Consider the following 25,552-nt stretch of genomic DNA (forward strand, 5'->3'; position numbering starts at 1 on the left):
GCCTTCAAAATGTCAAAAGGCGCTCCATCTCTTCTGAGCGCTGCCGTGCACCCAAACAATGGTTTTGCCCCACATATGAGATATCGGCGTACTCAGGAGAAATTGCTCAACAACTTTAGTGGACCATTTACTTTTTTTACAGTTGTGAAAATAAAAAAAATTGTTGCTTAGGCTAGTTTCACACTAGTGTTTATGAGCGCAGTGACGGCCTGCGCACGGCCGCCGCTAAGCCCCGCCCCCTGCCGCGCCCGCCGGTAGCTCTGCCCACCGGCGCATGACGCCGCTAAGCCCCGCCCCCTGCCGCGCCCTCCGGTAGCTCCGCCCACCGGCGCATGACGCTGCATGCGCCCTGCGTCCCCTATCTTTATCACAGGGGGTGCAGGCCGTGCGCAGTATGCGTTTGGCGGCGCATGCGCCTTTTTGACGGTGCGCCGACGCAAACAAAATGCAGCAGGTTGCGTTTGGCGCAGGTCGGCGCACCGTCAAATGGACGCATGCGCCGCCAAATGCATACTGCGCACGGCCTGCGCCCCCTGTGATAAAGATAGGGGACGCAGGGCGCATGCAGCGTCATGCGCCGGTGGGCAGAGCTACCGGAGGGGCGCGGCAGGGGCGGGGCTTAGCGGCGGCCGTGCGCAGGCCGTCGCTGCGCTCCAAAACGCTAGTGTGAAACTAGCCTAAAAGATCATTTTGTGGAAAAAATGTGATTTTTTTTTTTTTTTTTTATTTTCACGGCTGTACGTTATAAACTTCTGTGAAGCATCTGGGGCTTCAAAGTGCTCACCACACAGCTACATAAGTTCTTTAAAGGGTCTAGTTTCCAAAATGGGGTCACTTGTGGAGGTTTTCCAATGTTTAGGCACATCAGGGGTTCTTCAAACGCGACATGGCGTCCGCTCTCAATTCCAGCCAATTTTGCCTTCAAAATGTTAAAAGGTGCTCTATCCTTTCCGAGCCCTGCCGTGCGCCCAAACAGTGGTTTTGCCCCACATATGGGGTATCGGCTTACTCTGGAGAAATTGCTCAACAACTTTAGTGGACCATTTTCTCCTTTTACCCTTGTGAAAATAACTTGTTGCTGAAAAATAATTTTTGCGACTAAAAAGTTAAATGTAAACTGTATTGAGAGGTCCAGGGCCTGAGCCGCCCAACAAACACTTAAACCTAAGGGCAGAAGCATCCAGCTTATCCTTGTGCATGAGCAGAACTGGGTACAGTAACATTTCTATTGAGTCCATACACTGCTCTGTTTTCAGTCGGAGATCAGATGGAAACTTCTGCCCATTGGATTGGACCCCCTCCATTTCATCATATTAAGAAACATTTCCATGTTTACTTACCCTTTAAGAAGTGACAACTAATATTCATAACTTTTTCTTGTCCTTATGAAAAGAAACCAACAATGTCAGGACCAGAGGAGAGTCAAAACAGAGAACAACAGTATAAAAGGACCGTTTCAACGCTACCTGCGATAAAAAAGGACAAAGACATCTTATGTAACAAGACTGCATACAACCCACATCAAACACATAAACTAATCACAGGTAAATTGCTGTGTGGATCAATGGTAAATCTGAAAGTCATAAGTGGATATTTTACCATTGTGTTACCTTCCGCTTATCTTAAGTGCAAAAGAAAATCATGCCAATAGCCTCTTAATAGTGTAATATTACTTGTGACAAGAACACTTGTAGGATATGATGGTCAGATTCTGACAATTCATTAATTGGTTTCTGGGTTGCGTGCTTTTCATATGTTACCCCATTACATCTGTCTTTGATTTGCTAAGGCCTCTTTCACACTTCCGTTTTTTACAATCAGTCACAATCCGCCAGGTTTTGAAAAAAACGGATCCTCAAATTTTTTTTGAGGATCCGTTTTTTCCCCATTGACTTGCATTAAAGGCGTATTGTGACGGATTGCTGTCCGTTGCATCCGTTTTTTGTGAGGATCCGCCAAAAGTTGCTGTCCGTCACCATCCTCAAAGATTTCAAAACGGAGCTTGTAACTTTTTTTTTTTTTTTTTTTTTTCTTCTCTCTCTCTCTCTCTCCGGCATTTCCTTTAAATTTCCGCATTTTCAGGATCCGTCTAAAAACGGATCCTGTGCCATCCGTTCACATCAGTTAACAACGGATCCGCTTGTATGACTTTTTGGCGGATTTGAACTGATGCAAAAAAAAACTGAAGTGTGAAAGAGACCTAACCTGTACATTTGGCAGAATAATAATTAGGGGAATAGTGGAGGAATAGTAATAAGTAGGGGACAGATGAATGAAAGTACTGGGTCAGGTTACACTTGAGTATATTGGCAGGCTGTAACTAAAAACAGGGGTCTGCATAAAAGTGGAATTACAATGCATGAATATTGGGAAAGATCATTATAAGCACTCATTTCTCAATAATCATCTAGTGCAGGGGTGGGCAATTAATTTACACAAGGGGCCCACATGAGAAACCGTGACTGTTGTGGAGGGTCGAACCAATAAGCTCAAATTAATTATTTTCAGTATTAATATTAACATATGAATTATAGTTATTTTATATTAAAATGAATTGTATTACTTAATATTGAGCAAAATTATGTATGTTGACATCCCCTGATATACCATATGAGCCCATACGCAGTCTTTATATATACCATAAGAGCCCACACACAGCCCCTTGTGGTAGTTCAACTCACGTGGCGGTATACAGAGGTAGGAAAAATAGGAACACTGTCTCTTTAAATCATCGTTGATTTATTATAAAGCAGCATAAACCAACACGGAGGGAAAATAAACTGAGCCTTTCCGACTAAAACAGAAAAACAACAAAGAAAGCAAAACTCCGCAACACAGTTCATATGTTGTGGGTGGCACCCCGTTCTGGAGCAATACCAGTTAAGGCTTCTTTTACACTTGCCGTGGTTTTTGCAGCCCATTTTTTCAGGTATTTTTTACGGGCCGTATTGCCTTAATTTTCACGGTATTCCGCAAAAACGGGCAGCAAAAATCTTCTCGGATCTCCGTTTTTCTGGTTTGGAATAGCTTTTGAAAAGTCAGAAAAAAAAAAAAAAGGAAGTTGTCAATAAAATTGAAAAAACCCAGGAAATTGTCAAAGAACAATAAAAAAGAAACCCTTAAAAAAAGAATCAGCCCTTTCTCCAGTGCCATTTTCTTCTGGTCTTCACAGTGTGCAGAGCTCTGTGTCCTTTGTTTGTGGCAAACTGTGGATTTCAGTTTTGTGAACATGTCGATGCATTTTGAAGATGATGTGATTCTGTGTTGGTTGCTTAACCAGCATTTAGAGCATGAGCAGCAACAGCAGCTGCACTTGCACCAAGGAGGCTGTGCGTGCACCCAATTCTGTTGCAGCGTTCGTGGAAGGGTCATTTCCATTGGCTGTACAGTGACCTGCATCAGCACCCGGAGAAATTCTTCACCTACTGCTGTATGTTCGTGGCAACTTTTGATTTGCTGTTGTCAGGGATGCGGCCCTGGATTACATTCAAGGATACCAGAATGCATCGCTGCATATCTCCGGAACAGCGGCTTATTGTGACATTGAGGTAATGACAACCTTATTTTAAATAACTAATTTAGGCTTTTAATGTTTCATAATAGATTACTAATGTCTACCTCCCCCTTTTTTTTAAAATTACAGATTCCTTGCAACAGGCAACTCTTTTTCGGCACTTCATTTTGAGTTCCTGATAGGGATTACTACAGTGTCCAAGATAGTTGTGCATACCTGTTTGGTAGTGTGGGATCGCCCAAAGAAAATCGTTTTAGCTCCAGCAAAGCAGGAAGACTGGCTAGGTATATCAGCTGACTTCCAAAAAAAACGCAGTTTCCACACTGTATTGGTGTGCTGGATGGGAAGCATATCTGGGTCAAAAAAACGGCCTTCTCTGGCTCCAGATTTTTCAATTATAAACATTATTTTTCTATTGTACTAATGGCTATTGCAGACAGCACTTACAATTTTATAATGGTCAGCATTGGGGCTTATGGGAGCACATCTGATGCAAGAATTTGGAGTAGCTCTCGAATTGAGTACCATTTGAAAAACAACCAATTAAATGTCCCCGAACCTGCTGTATTACTGGACTACACCAACCACCAATTTCCATATGTCTTGGTTGCTGATGAGGGTTTTGGACTCTCCCCAAATGTAATGCGGCCATTTCCCCGAAGATCTTTAGATTCACGGAAGAGGATCTTTAATTATAGACTTACTAGAGCACGAAGGTACATTGAGTGTGCCTTTAGGATCATGTCAGGAAAGTGGCGTGTACTCATGAGCTGTATGGAAGTAGAGAGTGCAGCAAATAATGTTAAGGCGTGTGTGGTGTTACACAATTTTGTTCGACAACATGAAGTTAACCAAGAACACTTGCTTTCTGTGGAAACTCCATCAGACAACACCATCAACACCTCGGATCAGCAAGTTAATTTTGGTCACCCTGCTGCAGCTGCAATTGCAATTCGAGAAGTTTCTGCTGATTATTTTGTGTCTTCCCAGGGAGCCGTCTCCTTGCAGCAGGCGGCCCTTTCATCAAATGATTATTAAGACCCAAAGTGCGGATTGTGGCGGCTCATTTTCCTGCACGTTTTGAAAAACACACAAGGAAATCAGTGTTTTTACCATCTGCAAATTTGGTGGTTTTTTTTGCTACAGACATTTTTGCTTCCAGCCTTTATGCAGCTACGTGCTCACCAACTTGGAAACTGATGTCACTCAGTTCACATGTCACTAATCCAGTTTGATCTACTATACAATTATCGTTAGTTCTGATCTTGTGTGGCACACTGAAACTAGAGTACTAATCAAGTCTCAGTCTGCTACACAAGATCGTAACTAACGGCTGGACTTACTGATCCCAATCAAAAAACATTCTAAAAAAGTTAGTTTGCTAAATTTAATTTAGCAAAATATATTTTTTTTGGCAAAAAAAATTGTACAGAAATTTTTTGGAAATTCCAAAAAACAAACATTTCCAACATAGCCTTAAAAAAAAAAAAAAAAATATTTACATGTTACGAAAGTTTGGGATGTTGTGGTCAAGCATCCCCGTCTGGAACTGCCCAGAAGATTGAGGAGTGCTAAAAAAGACTAGATGATCCCTGGAACTGCAGTGTTCCCCCCAGAAGATTGTGTCAGATTTGCACTAGCCTGACGCTGCATAAAAGAATCGCGTACTCTACGCCTCGTTGACTGCTTAAATCCATCAATAGCCTCCTCCAAATCAATCGGATGGGGTTTGTGAGAACATATATAAATGACATTGTTGATCATGCTAATGCAGCTCTGCTTGTTTTCCGGGAGCACATTTCGTAAATGGGGGCTGAAGCTCCTTAATAACTCCTCCTCTGGGCCTTCTGTTTTTTTCCCTTAAAAACCACCATGGTTACTTACCAGTAGCCGTTTTTTCCGGAATACATGACAGCACACCTGAGAGAGGGATCCACCCCGCCAGGACAGGAACCTACTGAGATATAAGGGGCGGCACCTCTCCCCCGCTTCAGTTGGTTACAGAGCATTGAGAGGACTTCCCAGTTAGTTACATGTTAATCCAACACCACATCACACAAATGCACCCTACTAACCGTGCACACCCATACGGTGAAAAGGTGGGATGCTGTCATGGGTTCCGGAAAAACCGGCTACCGGTAAGTAACCATGGTGGTTTTCCCTTCACCCATGACAGCACACCCGAGAGATTTTTGGAGACTTCGAAACACCTTAGGGAGGGACCACCGCTTGCAGCACCCTTCTACCAAAGGTTAAGTCAGCCAAGGAGGATAGATATAATCTATAGTGCTTAAAGAAGGTTGAAGGTGAGGCCCAGGTAGCGGCCTTACAAATTTGTTCAATCGATAGCTCTGCCTTTTCAGCCCAGGAGGTTGCCACGGCTCTGGTGGTATGAGCCTTGATGCCGTCAGGAATCGGAACACCACTAGCTGAGTAAGCTACACTAATGGCCTCCCTAATCCATCTGGCAATAGTCCCTTTTGAAACCCCATAGCCTTTCCTGGCACCCTGAAAGGCCACGAACAGGGACTGGGACCTCCTCCATTGGCTAGTGACATATGTATTCTAGCAGGGCTCTCTTAACGTCCAATCTATGGAATTTTTCCTCCCCTGAATTCTTTGGATTATCGCAGAAGGATGGGAGGATAATCTCCTGACCTCGATGGAAATCTGATGCTACCTTAGGCAGATAAGTGGGGTCTGTTCTTAATATCACCCTGTCCTGAAAAACTTGTGTATAGGGTGGATTTACCGAGAGAGCCTGCAAGTCGCTTACTCTACGGGCCGATGTAAAGGCCACTAAAATGATCGTTTTTAGGGTCAGATATTTTATGGGTTGCTGATGTAAAGGCTTGTATGGTTCTTTTGTAAGGGTCTCTAGTACCAGGTTTAAATCCCACGGGGGTATTCTAGTTATTGGAATAGGCCTAGACCTATGTCAGCATTTGATAAATCGGGATACCCATCTATTTGCTGCCAAGTTGCAGTTATAGAGCGCTCCTAGTGCAGATACCTGAACTTTAAGAGTGTTTACCGCTAACCCCAGCTGCAAACCTGATTGTAAAAACTCTGAGATGGCACTAATCGGGGGTTCTTGTTCTAACGGCTTACCTAGGAACTGCAGGAATTTATTCCATGTTCTGCCGTAGATATTGGTTGTCACTGGTTTCCTACTCTTTAGCAGGGTGGCCACCAACCTGGGAGAGAACCCTCTATCCATTTAAAAGCGACCTTTCAAATTCCACGCCATCAGATGGAATCCTTTGACCCGAGCATGGAATTTTGGACCCTGAGCTAGTAGGTCCGGGATTTCTGGCAGAACCCATGGATCGGAGAGGGACATCATTCGTAGCAGAGCGAACCAGGGCCTTTTTTGCTAAAATGGAGCTATTAGAATCACCCTGGCTTGATCGTTCCAGGGAACGCATAGGCTAGCCTGAAGTACCACGGAATCTGTAATGAGTCCACTGCCCATGGTTTTTCCCTCGGGTTTAGTGAGCAAAACCTCTCTGTTTGCCTGTTGTACTTGTTGTTAAAGAGGTCTATCACCGGTTTCCCCCAAAGTTGTGTTATTTTTTGAAAAACGGACAGATTTAGAGCCCATTCTCCTTGCCTCAGAGTATTGCAGCTCAGGAAATCGGCCTCTATGTTTTCTGCCCCTTTGATATGCAAGGCTGTTAAGGAGTTTAGGTGTTGCTCCACGCTGCCAAGATTGTCGCTCTCTGCCTTCATTAGGGAGTGTGATCTTGTCCCCCCTTGGTGGTTGATGTACGCCACCGTTACTTTGTTGTCCGACATGATGCGGACATTGCGACCCCCTGAGTAGGGGAATGAAGTGGCTTAGGGCTTTGTTCACTGCCCACAGTTCTCTCAGGTTGGAAGATGCCCCCATTTCTTGAGGCCTCCAGGAACCCTGGGCTACATGACCCCTTAGGTGTGCCCCCCACCCCAAGGAGCTTGCGTCTTTCAGTATTACGTCGATCGTCTATCTGTCCCAAGGCATTCCCGAAGCCAGGTTTATACTGTCCAGCCACCAGATGAGAGTGTCTCAGGTCTCTAAGGAAAGCTCCAGTCTTCCTTCTAAATGCCCTTTCAGCGATCTTTGTGCTGACAGTATCTCTCCCTGGAGCTGTTGGGTGTGAAATTGAGCCCACCTGACCGCCGGAATACAGGCCGTCAGGGTACCTAGTAGAGACATTGCGTTTCTCAATGTCATATTAGGTTGGTCTCGGGCAGCCAAAGTCATGTTCTGTACCTTCTCTATTTTGGTATCCGGAAGCAGACACGCTTGCTGTTCTGAATCCAGGATAAACCCAAGGAAGGTCTGTTTTCTTAGGGGCTGTAGTTTTGATTTTTTGAAATTTATTATCCACCCTAATTCCTGTAAGGTGTCGGTCACCCGGCTCAACTGTGCCGTACAGTGGTCCTCTGAGCTGCCCACTATAAGGAAATCATCCAAGTAGGGTATTATGACCGTATCGTGAATTTGGAGGAAGGCTGTTACCTCCGCTATGACCTTGGTAAAAACCCTCGGGGCTATAGATATGCCAAAAGAAGAGCTCTGAATTGGAAATGCCTGAGTATGCCCTGGATATAGAGAGCCACTCTCAAGTATTTTTGGTAACCTGGATGGATAAGGATGTGATAATATGCATCCTTTAGATCGACTACGGCCATAAAACAATCTTGATGTAGCAGCTTTATGGCCGTAGCCACCGATTCCATCTTGAAGGTCTGATTCTTTATCCACCGATTGAGACCTCTGAGGTTTATGATTGTCCTGAATGATTGATCTGGTTTTTTAACAGAAGAAGGGGGAAATTGAACCCCCTTCCTTCCTGTGTGTTTGGGACTTCGGAAAGGACCTGCTTGTCTATCAGGCTCAGGATCTCTGATTCCAAGGCCAACTGTTCTTCAATCGCCTTCCTGATAGGGGTAATGACAAACACGGTTTTTGGCTGGTGAACAAATGGGATTCTCAGGCCTTCTCTTAAGATGCCTAGGATCCAGGTATTGGAAGAGATCTTTCCCCAGGCCTGGCAAAAGAGTGCCAATCTCCCCCCTACCGGAATGCTGGCGTCATTGTGGAGATTTCTTTGAAGTGGAGGTGCCTCCACCAAGCATAAATCCCGACTCCTTTTTCCTTTTATCTTCCCATCTTCTTCTATTGGCCGGAGGACGACCCCTATTGAATCTTCCCCTCTGAAAGGGCTGTCTTCTCTGATCTGTCGGGAACCTGGGGAAGCCTTTCTTCCTATCGCTCGCCTTTTCCAGGATATCATCTAAGTTCTTCCCGAATAAGAACCGACCATCACAGGGGAGAGAGCACAGTTTAGCTTTAGACTGCAGGTCACCTGGACAGCCTTTAAGCCACAACGCGCGTCTGGCGGCATTTTATAACCCTGCCGCCCTAGCTCTCAACCGCATAGAGTCCTCTGAGGTGCCTGCCAAAAAAACTGCTGCCCCATGCAGGAGGTACATATCTGCCATTATCATTTCTCTTGGGACTTTTGACGCCAGCCTCTCTTCTAACTGCTGCAGCCAAATCAGGGAACGCACCGTGCAGGTGCCTGCTATTGCCGGCTTTAATCCTCCCGCTGTTGCTTCCCATGCATACCTTAAATAGGAATCAGCTTTTTTGTCTAGCGGGTCCCTAAGAACTCCTGAGTCTTCCAGAGGCAGGGCCGATTTTTTTTGGAAGACCTGGACACAGCTGCGTCAATCTTTGGGACTTTGTCCCATATTTCCGCATCTTTGTGCTCAAAGGGGTATCGTCTCTTAGAGGCGGAGGGAAGGGCCCCTGATCTCTCGGGTTTCTTCCATTCTCTCTCAATAAGTGCTTGGATCTTTTCATTCACTGGAAAGGTCCGTCTTTTCCTCTCTTGAAGTCCTCCAAACATGACGTCCTCTAAGGATTTAGCCGCTTTCTCTTCCTGTAGGCCCATTGTTGTTCTAATGGCCTTTAGGAGAGCATCCGTGTCTTCTACAGGAAAACATGGCTTACCCCCCCCCCCCCCCCCGTGTCACTGTCTGAGGAGTCTGAGGAGGATGGCTGTTCGGTCTGATATAAGGCCGAAGAGGAGTTTGAGGGAGAACTAGGGGGATTCTTTCTACCTTTCCTCCCTTTCTTCAACAAGTTCTTAATTGAACCCTCCATTTCTGACCTAAGGGCTGATATCAGGTTAGCTGCGTAACTAGGCGCTTCTTCTGCAACTGGCGCAGAGGTCTTTCTGCCAGTCTCTTGCTAGGGGAGTTTTACATATGGCACAGTCCCTATTATTCTTCTTACTTCCAGCTTTTTTAGGTTTTTCCAACGGGGTGAAACATACAACAGGGAAGCCCTATTAACATAATGATAGCATTCATGAAGATCACTTACCACCCGTAATCAAGGGTACCGGACTTGGAGGCTGCGTCGGAGCATGTGACCTGTGCTCTTTGGACCTTGAGGAGTCCCCCGACCTGTGGCTGGGGCGACTGCTGCTTGAATGGCTTCCATGTTTGCGGCCGGAGGGTTGTGAGGGAGGCAGAGACAATGATCGCTCCTGTCCTGACTTCATCTTGCACCGCCTGCCATGCCGCTGTTCCTCATTTAAATGCTGCGCCTCCGTCCTGGTGGGTGTCTTCTCCCCTCCCCCCTGCGACCGCCGGCCGACCGCTTCAGAAAGCCGGCCGGCGTCGCACCCGGCGCCATGACACCGTCACCTTTGCTGATGTCAGTCGGCGCACCCATAATCCTCTGCGCCGCTGACGTCAGTGGCCGGAAGATGCCCGCGGCGCTCCCCTGCTAGTTGCCCCGGGGAACGAGATCGCGGGCGCGCGCGAGGGGAGGGCGGCGCGGTGGGGCCTTCCGGAGCCACCAGGATCCCACCTGCGCCCACACGAACCCAGAGCCCAAGGGGTCATCGGGGACTGTGCCTCCAGCACCCGACAGTCGGCGCTACAGGTGAGACCCCTGTTCTTCCCGCGCCGGGACGGGCCTGAGCTTTTTTTTTTTTTTCTTTTTCCTTTCTTCTTTTTTCCTTTTTCGCCATCATGATAGGCACCGCTGACAGTGGGATTCCCTCCAGGACAGGAACCCAACTGAAGCGGGGGAGAGGTGCCGCCCCTTATATCTCAGTAGGTTCCTGTCCTGGCGGGGCGGATCCCTCTCTCAGGTGTGCAGTCATGGGTGAAGGAAAAACTCAAGGATTTCTTGTGATGTCTCAGACGGAGGCATCATTTCAAGGGCAGCAGCAGAAGCAGTAGCAGCAGCTCTCCGCTTCCCATGGCTACCTCCAGTTGTGCTTGGCTGCGACGTATTGTCCACAAAGACCACCCTTTCTGAAGGACTTTCCAAACTCTCTTCTGCAATGATGCTTTGTTCTCTTGAATCTAAAGAAGTACTTGCACGACTGCTGCTGCTGTGATTATGATTATTAGACTTTCTTCAGTTCTGCAAATGAGAACAGACAATTTAAGTAGCTAGACAACAAACATCAACATGGAGGATACATATATATGTATGTATACTTACTCGTGCATGCCAAGGACAGGAAGCAGAAACTGAAGCTATTTAGTGAATCTGTAGGGCTTCTTTTCTTTTCCACCAGCCTCTCAGGATCTCTCTCAGCGTTGGCCTTTATTTAACTCATTTTAATTGGTCCCTTGCAGATCCCCACTTGGTCTTAAGGGATTTCACTGTAGTGGAAGAAAAAACATAACTCAATTTTGTACTTTTTAAATTGTAATCAACAAGTATATCATGTCATTTGCTGAGTACTTACATATCAAGTCTTGCTCCTTGACATCTGCACGCTGGCAACGGTTTGGGATGAGGGATTGGGACACATCCTCCCAGGCCCGCTTTTTCATATTTCGGTCGTGATAGCTCTCACGCCTGAAATGCAAAATGCAGGGATGAACCTGAAGCAAAAAAAGGGGGTGATCAGCAATAGCATATTTTGGGGAAAGGAAAGAGCATTGAAATAAAATGACTAATCCGCCACCCCCCTTTTGCACAATCTGCCAACCCTTCTTTTGCACTCTATGCAACCCCTCTTTTGCACACTCTGCCACCCCTTTTTTGCACACTCAGCCAACCCTTCTAATGCACTATATGCAACCCCTCTTTTACACTCTGTCACCCTTCTTTTGCACTCTAGGTCATCCCTATTTATCTATCTTGAGAAATAAATCAAGAGGGCACCATCTTTATAATACCAGAAAGAATAATACTACTGGGATCACTAAATGCATGTGACCTGTATCAGGCAATATAAAGAAAGAGCATGCATATATTTAGGATCAAAATACAAAAAAAATATCAAAATAAATTTTATTGTTTACAAAACCAGAGGACAGCACACAAATTAAAAACACTTAAAAAATACAGTAAATTGGGACAAACGCGGTCCCCAAGAATCAATATAAGATAATCACTATTATACAACCACTGGCCGCTAATTAATTATTGCACAAGCCATATATCATATAGAAATACTGCTAATATAACCCCACAGAATATAGATAAGTCTTACACCATATTGTAAGGATATGCAAATAAAGTCCGTGGAGCCTCATTTAAGAGTCTCAAACACGGGACTAGCCAGATCTTCCTCCAGGGAAGGACCCAGCCAAGGAGTGGCTCCTTCCCTGGAGGAAGATCTGGCTATTCCCATTTGAGACTCTTAAATGTGGCTCCACGGACTTTATTTGCATATTCGTATTTCCCAGGGAGCAATGCACCTAGGATTTCACTGTGATTGAGCTCCTTTGCTGGCTGCCGCAGTGTTTTCTTTGCTGGTCTCCCTGAGGTCAGTGATTGTTTCGTGATGTTGGTCTACTAGGCATTGCTCCCACCTAGCCAGAATCCTACTCCACACTGATGAGGGGCAACACCCCGAAACAGCTGTCTGTCGATGGATACCTGGCCTTGGTATTCCCCTGTCATATCTGTAAACTCGTAAAAGAGCTGGATATTGACTTAAAGGGCCACTTAATATGGTGGTAATGGTGGTTTCCGAAAAGAGCCACTCCTTGGCTGGGTCCTTCCCTGGAGGAAGATCTGGCTAGTCCCGTGTTTGAGACTCTTAAATGAGGCTCCACGGACTTTATTTGCATATTTGTATTTCCAAGGGAGCAATGCACCTAGGATTTCACTGTGATTGAGCGCCTTTGCTGGCTGCCGCAGTGTTTTCTTTGACTGGTCTCCCTGAGGTCAGTGATTGTTTCACCATATTGTAAGGGAAACGGCAAAGTATATAGTTATAACCACCAATGAGTTCCTGCTAGATCACAGACTCCTATACACTGAATGAAAAAAACAACCTGATGGAAAGGCTGCTGGCCTAAATAAAATAAGGTGGACTAATACATCACCACAGACCAGTCAATCAGGGAAAAGACGCAGTCACCCCGTCATATGGGAAGCAGTCATGCAGCCAAAGTGGTGTATGAATAACCCACGCGTTCTGACACCTTGAAACAGACACCTCAGGTGAATTGCTGGTTTTTGTTCATTCTGCCTCCACAAAAATCAGAATAGAAAGCGATCAAAAAATGTCATGTGCCCAAAAATGGTACCAATAAAAAAGTCAGCTTGTCCCGCAAAAAACAAGCCCTCACAAGACTGTGTTGTCCAAATATGAAAAAATTATAGCTCCCAAAATATGATGACGCAAAAACTAATCGCAAAAAAAGCGTCTTTTAGTATGTGACAAAAGCTAAACATATAAAAAGGATATAAATCTGATGTTACTGTAATCGCACCGACCCAAAGAATAAAGTCGCCATATCACAAGAAATGGCGTAAAAAATAAATAACACCAATTTGTCACTTGCTGTGGATTTGTTCATTTTGCCTCCAAAAGATCGCAATAAGGTTCGGCACACATTTATCCTACGCTGATCGCTTGCATCGAGGTTTCCATGTAAATCTCTGAAATACGTGATTCAGACAGAACCACCGGTGGAAGATTCCCTATAATGAGGAAGATGAAGGCACTGTGAACGCTGTAGGGCCTGTGATCCGGCGGTGTCCGTCTTTTTCATTGTGCATAAAAACACGGTCCATCATAGTTTTGTGCACCTCTGAAAGGAAGGACGACGCTGAACAGAGGCCAGACGGAGTCCAGAGTAACTCTGCTGCTTCATTATAGTGATTGGGTCCCTCAGGGGTTTCATCTGTCACGTAGCTCGGAGGTTTAGATGGAAACCCCAATGTATGTGCTCAGCGTAGAGCGCCGGATAAATGTGATCACAAACGTTATGAAAAATGTTCTCAATAAAAGCTTCAACTCAATGCACAAAAAAAAGTCCCACTCAGGTCTGTCATCTGTTAACAGAAATATAGGAAGCTTCCACATTACTGGTAGAACAAAGGCTCTGGGAAAGCCAAAAGAAATTCAGCAAATTGTGCGCACCCAAATCCAAATGCCCCCCAATTTGCATATGCCACCTTTAGCATTCACATTTGGCAGGGGTATAATTTCCAAAATGGGGTCACTTGGGGAAGGGGTGGGGATTCTGCTCTCTAGCACTTAAAGGGAATCTGTCACTCCCCCAGGGCGTTTTTAAGTTAAAGAGCCACGTTCAGCAGCACTAAGGCTGCATTCTGTGAAGGTGGCTCTTCTGTTTCTGACCCCTAGTAATGCTGAAATGTCGACTTTTATAAATTGCTCCTCATAACTGTAATGTGTCCCATAGGTATGGTGTGTCCCCCTGTATCAGCCACCTACCATCCTTCCATCATGCCTCTGTCCTGTGTCTGGGCGCCGCCTACCATCCATCCATCATGCCCCTTGTCTTGTGTCTGGGCACCGCCCACTATTCGTCCATCATGATGCCCCTGTGCGTCGCTGCCTCCTCCTGTTTTGAATGCCGGCGCCTCCGCTGTGACAAGAGTTCTCAGGCATGCGCAGTGCGCGCTGCCCGAGAACCGACATCAGGCTATTGCACCTGCGTGTTGCAGAGGCCCCAGATCCCGCCCCGCAATGTGATGAAGACTTCAGTCTAAGTGAGGATTGGCATAGATAGGGTCCTGGAAAACGAGAAATGCCTTACCGTGGCTTCCAGGTACACATAAAATTGGCAATTTTATGCACTAAACTTTCTCAATTTTTCATACTTCCAATGCAGTAATGCAATTCATTTTTCATATTTCATGTTTGCATGTTATGGCGCTACAGTGTGCTTCCTTTTTTGTTTGGATGTATATGAGTTGGTGACTCTAGGTTAAGCACCTGGTCACACTATTCTTTTGCTTGGATGTGACGGTCAGTTTTTGAAATCTGACCTAATGCAACAGGCTGCCGATATTGTGACAAATGAGGAAAATACTCGATCGTTTGGTGAAATGTATTTTTTTTTTAAACTGACTTAGAAATTCTCATGAGCACTTTGTCCTGTCCTAAACAGGACATGTGGTTCTGAGAACAGTCGCAGCCTATGCAGACAGGACAAACTATTAGGCTGCGTTCACACGTCGCGTTTTTTTTGCGGCGTTTTTAACGCGCGATTTTGCTGTGAAAACGCAAAAAAACAGCATCCCATGCAATTCTACGGGATTCCGCAATGCTGTGCTAATGCTGCGGATTTTCCCGCGGCGGAATCGCATCACGGAAAAATCCACAGCATGCTCATTATTTTGCGGAATCGCAGCGATTCCGCCCACATAGGAATACATTGTTCTGCTTACTTTCCGCATGTGACTGTGCCCACCGTGCGATAAGTAAGCAGAACATTTGCAGATGGTACCCACGGTCCAGAGGAGAGGAGACTGTCCTCCGGGCTGTGGGTACCATATCCCTGTAAAAATAGAATTAAAATAAAAATATCGAGTTATATTTACCTTCTGATATCCTGTGCAGCGTCCCCAGGCTTCAGCGATACACGCGGCAGGTCCCGTTCCCAGTAATACATTGCGATAATGACCTTTGCTGACGTCGTTGTCTCGCGATACTGTAGCGTTTTTTTTTTTTTTTTAACATTAGAACTTTTTACTACTGATGCTGCATAGGCAGCCTCAATAGTAAAAGGTTGGTCACACTAGTCGAACACTATGTTTGACGAGTGTGACCAACCTGTCAATCAGTTCTCCAAGCGATGCTACAGATCGCTTGGAAAACGCTAGCATTCTGCAAGCTAATTACGCTTGCAAATCGCTAGTTTTTCCGCAGGAAAATTGTGGGAATTTAAAATGCGATATTCCCGCGGAATGGAATTCTGGAATTCTCGCGGTAACTTCCGCGGGAATTCCGCTACGTGTGAACCCAGCCTTACAGGTTGCTCAGTGCATATCTGAAGAGTGGACTGCCTGTCTAAACAGGCTATTAAATTGCACCGGCTACCCGCAAACATGTTGTTGGTCATATAACGCTGTGGGTTTGCTGGTCTAAACCCAGTCTAAGAGCAGTAGGCACCGCACTACCACACAGGAGTTCAAGATGAAATCAGGGGGCTAGACATTTAATATACAGACAAGCCCACTCCTCCAGAGCAATTGTCCAGGTTCTCACTAACAGATGATTGTTGGCAAAAAAAATGGAGAATGTCGTCTATTAACTTCAGTTGCCATAATAGGAAATTTGAACATTGACAACACTAATTGCATGACTGTAAGCGGCAATTTCTAGAGGACTTCTACAAAGTACCAGCATGTTTACAAGGTCAAGCACTGACCGTAACTGAGGTGTATCATATAAATTTTGGATTCCATGGTGATAAATGGTCATTAAAATGAATTTTATGTGTTAAATTAGCCTTGGGCAAGTGACATGCTAGTGTTAAAGTGAAAGAACATGCATTACTTCTAATTTGCTGGAGGTGCAATGTGATTGCCCCAGGGATCTCTCAATGTAGTGACATATTAACATTGTTATCATTGAAGTTTTTGTACAATTTTTAAATTGCTAGTGTCACAACCACGGATCACAGTGGAAAAGAAAAGGTTACACGTTCAGCAGCTTTCTGCCAAGTCCAGATTTACATGTGCTGTTGGAGACACCGCGAGGAGTAAAAATGCACTTAAATTGCAGACAAAAGCTAAAGAGCCAAAAAGACAAGGTACTGTTAATATGTCTAATTTATCACCACCATTTATGTTCACTGTCATGTCTTTTATGTGTCCTTCTTTCACTGATGCATGGCAGCTGATTTTGTTGCATCTTATTTCAGTGTGCAAAACGCCACACTTGATAGATCGAGGCCATAGACTAAAATGATTGAAAGCAGACTAAGAGGATTATTTCAGGATAATCTTCATTAGCAGACACTTTCCCAGGTCTGAGTCCATATGCTTTCATCTATTAAAGTAAATCCGTCACTATGTAGCATTTTTAAAGACAAGTCTGGCAATACCTTTAGGGTGAGTGCACACAGAGTTTTTTGGATCTGCGGATTTTGTAGTGAAATCCGCAGATAAATCTGCAGGACTAAAGTCCTGTGGTTTATCTGCGGATTTGCCTGCGGTTTTGTCCTGCGGTTTCACACCTCATAATGAATGAGGTGTGAAACAGCAGCGGTTCTGCATAAAAGAATTGACATGCTGCGGATTGTAAACCGTGGAAAAATCCGCAGCATGTGCACAGCGTTTTTTTTTACATAGGAAATAAAGGTACTGTACAACGCAGCAAAATCTGCTGCGGACCCACAGAGCCAAAACCGCCGCGGATCCGCAGCAGAATCCGCAGCGTGTGCACATACCCTTAAATGGCCCGTCTGCTCCTTCCTTACTGAGAAATTAGCGTTCAAATTGATTTGCAAATGAGGTTTAATATCTGAATCCTCTATCACTCCAGCTCTATTCCCTGCCCAGTGCCAGCTCCTCCTGCTTGACTGACAGCCTCTCTGCTGTGTAACTTCACACAAAAGATTCTTCAGTCAAGCATAAGAGGTGGCACTAGGCAGGAATAGAGCTGGAATGACAGTATTCAGCGTTTGAATTGATCATTTAAAATAAGCTCTAGAGGAGATCTACAGTGGGGGAAATAATTATTTGATACCTTGCTGATTTTGTAAGTTTGTCCACTGACAAAGACATGAACAGTCTATAATTTTAAGGGTAGGTTAATTTTAATATTGAGAGATAGAATATCAAAAATAACATCCAGAAAATCACAGTCTAAATTATTTAATTTTAATTTATTTTCATTTTGCAGTGAGAAATAAGTATTTGATCCCCTATCAACCATTAAGCGTTCTGGCTCCTACAGACCAGTTAGACGCTCTTAATCAACTCGTTATTTGCATTAAAGACAGCTGTCTTACATAGTCACCTTTATAAAAGACTCCTGTCCACAGACTCAATTAATCAGTCAGACTCTAACCACAACTGATTTCCGTATGTTGATCAGTATGTAATCCGTTTTAAAGGCGATGATGCGATTTCCTCGCATCTAAGGATCAGTGTGACATCCGTATGGCGTCCGTATGCCGAGATTTTCTCTCCGGCTTGCAAAATGGACATATAATGGAGCCCAATGACAGGTTAAAACCCAAACGAAAGAATAGATATATACACATAGAATACATTATATATATATATATATATATATATATATATATATACACATTATATATATATACAGTCATATGTTAAAGTTTGGGCACCCCTATTAATGTTAACCTTTTTTCTTTATAACAATTTTGATTTTTGCAACAGCTACTTCAGTTTCATATATCTAATAACTGATGGACTCAGTTATATTTCTGGATTCAAATGAGGTTTATTGTACTAACAGAAAATGTGCAATCTGCATTTATACAAAATTTGACCGGTGCAAAAGTATGGGCACCCTTATCATTTTCTTGATTTGAGCACTCCTAACTACTTTTTACTGACTTTCTGAAGCACTAAATTGGTTTTGTAACCTCATTGAGCTTTGAACTTCATAGCCAGGTGTATCAAATCATGAGAAAAGGTATTTAAGGTGGCCACTTGCAAATAGTTCTCCTATTTGATTCTCCTATGAAGAGTGGCATCATGGGCTCCTCAAAACAACTCTCAAATGATCTGAAAACAAAGATTATTCAACATAGCTTTTCAGGGGAAGGATACAAAAAGTTGTCTCAGAGATTTAACCTGTCAGTTTCCACTGTGAGGAACATAGTAAGGAAATGGAAGAACACAGGTACAGTTCTTGTTAAGCCCAGAAGTGGCAGGCCAAGAAAAATATCAGAAAGGCAGAGAAGAAGAATGGTGAGAACAGTCAAGGACAATCCACAGACCACCTCCAAAGACCTGCAGCATCATCTTGCTGCAGATGGTGTCACTGTGCATCGGTCAACAATACAGCACACTTTGCACAAGGAGAAGCTGTATGGGAGAGTGATGCGAAAGAAGCCGTTTCTGCAAGCACGCCACAAACAGAGTCGCCTGAGGTATGCAAAAGCACATTTGGACAAGCCAGTTACATTTTGGAAGAAGGTCCTGTGGACTGATGAAACAAAGATTGAGTTGTTTGGTCATACAAAAAGGCGTTATACATGGAGGCTAAAAAACACAGCATTCCAAGAAAAACACTTGCTACCCACAGTAGAATTTGGTGGAGGTTCCATCATGCTTTGGGGCTGTGTGGCCAATGCCGGCACCGGGCATCTTGTTAAAGTTGAGGGTCGCATGGATTCAACTCAGTATCAGCAGATTCTTGACAATAATGTGCAAGAATCACGGACGAAGTTGAAGTTACGCAGGGGATGGATATTTCAGCAAGACAATGATCCAAAACACCGTTCCCAATCTACTCAGGCATTCATGCAGAGGAACAATTACAATGTTCTGGAATGGCCATCCCAGTCCCCAGACCTGAATATCATTGAACATCTGTGGGATGATTTGAAGCGGGCTGTCCATGCTCGGAGACCATCAAACTTAACTGAACTGGAATTGTTTTGTAAACAGGAATGGTCACAAATACCTTCATCCAGGATCCAGGAACTCATTAATAGCTACAGGAAGCGACTAGAGGCTGTTATTTTTGCAAAATGAGGATCTACGAAATATTAATGTCACTTTTATGTTAAGGTGCCCATACTTTTGCACCGGTCAAATTTTGTTTAAATGCAGATTGCACATTTTCTGTTAGTACAATAAACCTCATTTGAATCTAGAAATATAACTGAGTCCATCAGTTATTAGATATATGAAACTGAAATAGCTGTTGCAAAAACCAAAATTGTTATAAAGAAAAAAGGTTAACATTAATAGGGGTGCCCAAACTTTAACATATGACTGTATATATATATATATATATATATATATACACACACACACACACACACAGTTAGGTCCATATATATTTGGACAGAGACAACATTTTTCTAATTTTGGTTCTAGACATTACCACAATGAATTTTAAACAAAACAATTCAGATGCAGTTGAAGTTCAGACTTTCAGCTTTCATTTGAGGCTATCCACATTAAAATTGGATGAAGGGTTTAGGAGTTTCAGCTCCTTAACATGTGCCACCCTGTTTTTAAAGGGACCAAAAGTAATTGGACAATTGACTCCAAGGCTATTTCATGGACAGGTGTGGGCAATCCCTTCGTTATGTCATTCTCAATTAAGCAGATAAAAGGCCTGGAGTTGATTTAAAGTGTGGTGCTTGCATTTGGAAGGTTTTGCTGTGAAGGAAACATGCGGTCAAAGGAGCTCTCCATGCAAGTGAAACAAGCCATATCCTTAAGCTGCAAATACAGAAAAAACCCATCCGAGAAATTGCTACAACATTAGGAGTGGCAAAATCTACAGTTTGGTACATCCTGAGAAAGAAAGAAAGCACTGGTGAACTCATCAATGCAAAAAGACCTGGGCGCCCACGGAAGACAACAGTGGTGGATGATCGCAGAATAATCTCCATGGTGAAGAGAAACCCCTTCACAACAGCCAACAAAGTGAACAACACTCTCCAGGAGGTAGGCGTATCAATATCCAAATCTACCATTAAGAGAAGTAAATACAGAGGGTTCACAGTGCAAGCCACTCATAAAAAGACATAAACAAAATGGAGCAAGTTCAGAAAAGAGCGACCAGAATGGTGACCGGTCTGCAAACCCTGTCTTATGAGGAAAGGTTGCAGGATTTGGGAATGTTTAGTTTGCAAAAGAGAAGACAGAGAGGAGACTTAATAGCTGTCTACAAATATCTAAAGGGTTGTCACATTGTAGGAGGATCAACTTTATTCTCATTTGCACAAGGAAAGACTAGAAGCAATGGGATGAAACTGAATGGGAGGAGACACAGATTAGATATTAGAAAAAACTTTTTGACAGTTAGAGTGATCAATGAGTGGAACAGGCTGCCACGAGAAGTGGTGAGTTCTCCTTCAATGGAAGTCTTCAAACAGAGGCTGGACAGACATCTAACTGGGATGATTTAGCGAATCCTGCTTTGAGCAGGGGGTTGGACCAGATGGCCCAGGAGGTCCCTTCCAACTCTACGATTCTATGATTCTATGATTCTAAGAATAAAAAGGCTAGACTGGACTTTGCTAAAAAAAAACATCTAAAAAAGCCAGCACAGTTCTGGAAGAACATTCTTTGGACAGATGAAACCAAGATCAACCTCTACCAGAATGATGGAAAGAGAAAAGTATGGTGAAGGCGTGGTACAGCTCATGATCCAAAGCATACCACATCATCTGTAAAACACGGTGGAGGCAGTGGGATGGCTTGGGCATGCATGGCTGCCGTGGCACTGGGTCACTAGTGTTTATTGATGATGTGACAGAGGACAGAAGCAGCCGAATGAATTCTGAGGTATTCAGAGCCATACTGTGTGCTCAGATCCAGCCAAATGCAGCCAACTGATTGGTCATCGTTTCATACTACAGATGGACAATTACCCAAAACATTAAGCCAACGCAACCCAGGAGTTTATTAAAGCAAAGAAGTGGAATATTCTTGAATGGCCAAGTCAGTCATCTGATCTCAACCTAATTGAGCATGCATTTCACTTGTTAAAGACTAAACTTCAGACAGAAAGGCCCACAAACAAACAGCAACTGAAAACCACCGCAGTGAAGGCCTGGCAGAGCATCAAAAAGGAGGAAACACAGCGTCTGGTTGTTAGGAACGGCGGAACGCACTAAATAAAAATAATAAATGCGTTCGCCGCTCGGGGTCCACTGTGCAGCAGGTGATATAACCGCTGCTAAGTGGTGGCAGAAGCAATATGGCGGAAATGCGCACAGGGTTAAACTTCACCCAGGTGCGCAGAGCAATCTCAGTTAATTCACAGAGATGCCAAATAAACACAAATACAAAGACTGAGCCTGTTGAGGTCACAGTACTCAGTATAAATACACACACGGTATCAGGTCACAGGAGTAGCCCAAGACGGCGGCACTACGTCCGTCTAGACCTACCGTGTGTGCGGCATCACAGCTGCAGACACTAAGGAGGGCTGCTACTGCAGCGCGGTGTGGACACTGCCGCCAAACGACAAAGCTATGACGCAAGCGCAATGTCGGACACTAGCAGCTGTGGATGTTGCAGCAGAGGAGCGCTGGCGCTGATTCTAAACTCAGTCCCTAACCACATACGCAATATCAGAGGGAAGGGGTTTTATAATGAGTCATTCACCAGAATCATACATCCGTCCTCATACACACAGCAGCAAGTAAGTCTATACTAGCGCATGGCGGAACAGCCATGCGCGCCTTTTATAGCAGCCGGGACCTTCCGCAAGCTTCCAGATCTCTGAGATGGACCAATGAGATCTGGAGCAGGACCTGAGCACATGACTGTCCCATGAGCATGTTCAGTAGGAGGACAGAAAGACTTAGCCTCAGGAGAGATTTGCTGCAAGGCAATCTCCTCTGCAATCTCCTCTGCAGTAGATAAACAGCAGGAGACTGCAGAATGTGAGGGTCTGGATCCCTGCGGAGTAAACGCAGAAATCCGACGCCTAACACTGGTGATGTCCATGAGTTCAAGACTTCAGGCAGTCATTGCCAACAAAGGGTTTTCAACCAAGTACTAGAAATGAACATTTTATGAACCTAACTATATATATATATATATATATATATATATATACTGTATATATAATTGAGACATATACATACTGTATACTTATATTTCATAGAGTTCTACATAGCAGAATAGCCGCTAATTCAATTGCCGGCTTCTGTAAAATCAAGGCAAAACCCGACATGAAATGACACATGGTTTACATACAGTAAACCATTTCATTTAGTTTTTTGTATGTCTTTGACTAGTTATTAGATTAGGGTTTGTGTGTAAAATTTGGGACATCTAGGTGTTAAATTAAGGGGTTAATTCTTTGAAAATAATTGCGTGGGCTCCCGTGGTAAAATCGTAACCAGAGAGGGAAAGCCAGGTTTTTTTCCCCGCATGCCTCATGTTATCTGCCCGTCCTTTATTGTGTGACCTTTAATGGTTGAATAAAGAAACACTGCACTGCAAATCTGGGTGAGTGCCGCATCTTTTCCCTTCTTTTACAAAATTAAATTAAAATATTTTATTGAAATAAAGACACCAAGTTTTTGACCAGATTTATTACTCTGCTAATCCATAAATAAACCATGGACCTGTAACAAAAATAAAACAAAAAAGCAACAATATCCTTACCTCTCCGCTGGTCAGTCAGGTCCCCCACTGCAATCCATCAGAAAGGGTTAAGTGGTTTAGAACGGGACCAGTGCTAATGCAACCAGCCCACTGTAAACCACTGCCAGAATGAATTAGTTTATCTCTGCGCAGCCTCCCTAGCTGGCTGGAGATGAAATAATGAGCGTGGGAAAGTGTCTGCATTTTTTCCCATGCTCATCAGTTCTCCTCAGGTCAGCCAGGGGACTCCGCGCAGCCTCACTGACGTCACTGGCTGACCTGAGGTGAACTGATGAGCATGAGAAAAAATGCAGAAACTTCCCCACGCTCATTAGTTCATCTCTGGCCAGCCATCTATAAGATGCGCCTTTTCTGAGGACAGATTTTTGTAGCCGGGGGGCAAAAACAATGGTCCCTCTCAAGGCTATTAAAATCTGCTCTCACTCACTGGTTTCCCTCTCTGGTTGCGATTTTACCGCGGGAGCCCACACAATTTTTTTCAAAGAATTAACCGCTTAATTTAACACCTAGATGTCCCAAATTTTACACACAAACCCTATTCTAATTATTAGTCAAAGACATATAAAAAACTAAATGAAATGGTTTAGTATATGTAAACCATGTGTAATTTCATGTCGGGTTTTGCATTGATTTTACAGAAGCCGACAATTGAATTGGGCTGGGTTCACATTGCGTTATGCAGACCGTTGAATGTTGACGGTCCGCGTTAACGCTATAGCAGTGAAGGAGCCTCAGACGCTGCAGCCCGCGTCTGAGGCTCCGTCACTGAATGACTGCACATCGCGAACACGTGCCGCTTTACGGCATGCGTCGCGATGCGCCCGACAATGGAGGGCAATGGCAGCGTTAACGGACTGCGTTACACCGCGTTATGTCTCGGTGTAATGCAGTCCATCTAACGGACTGCCTAAACATTATGTGAACCCAGCCTTAGTGGCTATTCTGCTATGTAGAACTCTATGAAATATATATATATACTAGCTGAAGAGCCCGGCGCTGCCCGGGCATAGTAACTAACTGTGGTTAGTTATAGCAAATTATTATCCTCCATCCCATAGTCCCGTGCCCATATACCCATCATACATATCCACGATCCCATAGGCCCGTGCCCATATACCCATCATACATATTCGCCATCCCATAGTCGAGTGCCCATATACCCATCACACATCCTTCATCCCATAGTCCCATGCCCATATACCCATCATACATATCCTCCATCCCATAGTTGCGTGCCCATATACCCATCATACATATCCTCCATCCCATAGTCCAGTGCCCATATACCCATCACACATCCTCCTTCCCATAGTTCCGTGCCCATATACCCGTCATACATATCCTCCATCCCATCGTCCAGTGCCCATATACCCATCACACATCCTCCATCCCATAGTCAACCATTATGACATCATAATGAGCAGCGGGGCTTGAAACCTATGATGACATCAGCGTCGCCATGGCAACCATTATGACATCATAATGAGGGGCGGGGCTTGATACACACACACTTTTTCCCCATTATGTAGATAGGGGCAAAATTGTTTGGTGAATTGGAACGCGCGGGGTTAAAATTTTGCCTCACAACATAGCCTAGGACACTCTTGGGGTCCAGACGTGTGACTGTGCCAAATTTTGTGGCTGTAGCTGCGACGGTGCGGATGCCAATCCTGGACATACATACATACACACACTTGAGCTTTATATATTAGACTAGCTGAGGAGCTCGGCGCTGCCCGGGCATCATAACTAACTGTGGTTAGTTATAGCAAATTATAATTTATATACTAGATATCTATATATAATATATATATATATATATACATATATATATACGTCTTATGGTGTCTGTCACCGAAATCCCGCTGCGCTGATTGGTCACGGCCGCCAGGCTGCGACCAATCAGCGACAGGCGCAGCTGTTTGTAACGGTAAGCTGCGCCTGCCGCTGATTGCGACAGGCGCAGTCGGGTGCAGCACTCAATCGGGCGCAGCACATCTGTAAAAAATAGAGTTAAAATAAAAAAAGCTTATACTCGCCTTCCGACGTCGTCCGATCTCCTTTCCACGCGCCTGGCCTCGCGGTCCCAGTAATGCCTTGCACCTTAGACCGGAGATGACGTCACTCCCGCGAGAGCGCGATGTCATCAGCGGTGTTTTGCGCAAAGCATTACTGGGACCGCGAGGCCTGGCGCGTGGAGTGGAGATCGAGGGCCGTCGGAAGGTGAGTATATAACTATTTTTTATTTTAACAGAGACCATGCATACTAGGAAAGGGGGGGTGACGGGACCATGCATACCAGGAAAGGGGGGTGAGGGTGACAATGCATACCAGGATAGGGGGGTGAGGGTGACCATGTATACCAGGAAAGGGAGGTGAGGGGACCATGCATACGAGGAAAGGGAGGTAAAGGGGACCATGCATACCAGGAGAGGGGGGTGAGGGGGACCACGCATACTAGGAAA

General features: G+C 44.5%; 1 protein-coding gene across 5 annotated transcripts in view; it reads left to right on the forward strand.

The window, feature by feature from the left end:
• MARCHF10 (membrane associated ring-CH-type finger 10) overlaps window positions 1-25,552 on the forward strand; it is a 225,118-nt gene that overhangs the window by 162,764 nt on the left and 36,802 nt on the right. For all 5 annotated transcript variants that reach the window (XM_073582331.1, XM_073582327.1, XM_073582328.1 and 2 more), the window contains 2 exons: window positions 1,394-1,544; window positions 16,409-16,558. In XM_073582331.1, coding sequence (XP_073438432.1) covers window positions 1,394-1,544; window positions 16,409-16,558 — 301 coding nt within the window. The remainder of the gene's footprint in view (window positions 1-1,393; window positions 1,545-16,408; window positions 16,559-25,552) is intronic.

The sequence above is a fragment of the Dendrobates tinctorius genome, unplaced genomic scaffold (assembly GCF_039654945.1).
Source record: "Dendrobates tinctorius isolate UK_male_01 unplaced genomic scaffold, ASM3965494v1 ptg000071l, whole genome shotgun sequence".
Classification (NCBI taxonomy): domain Eukaryota; kingdom Metazoa; phylum Chordata; class Amphibia; order Anura; family Dendrobatidae; genus Dendrobates; species Dendrobates tinctorius.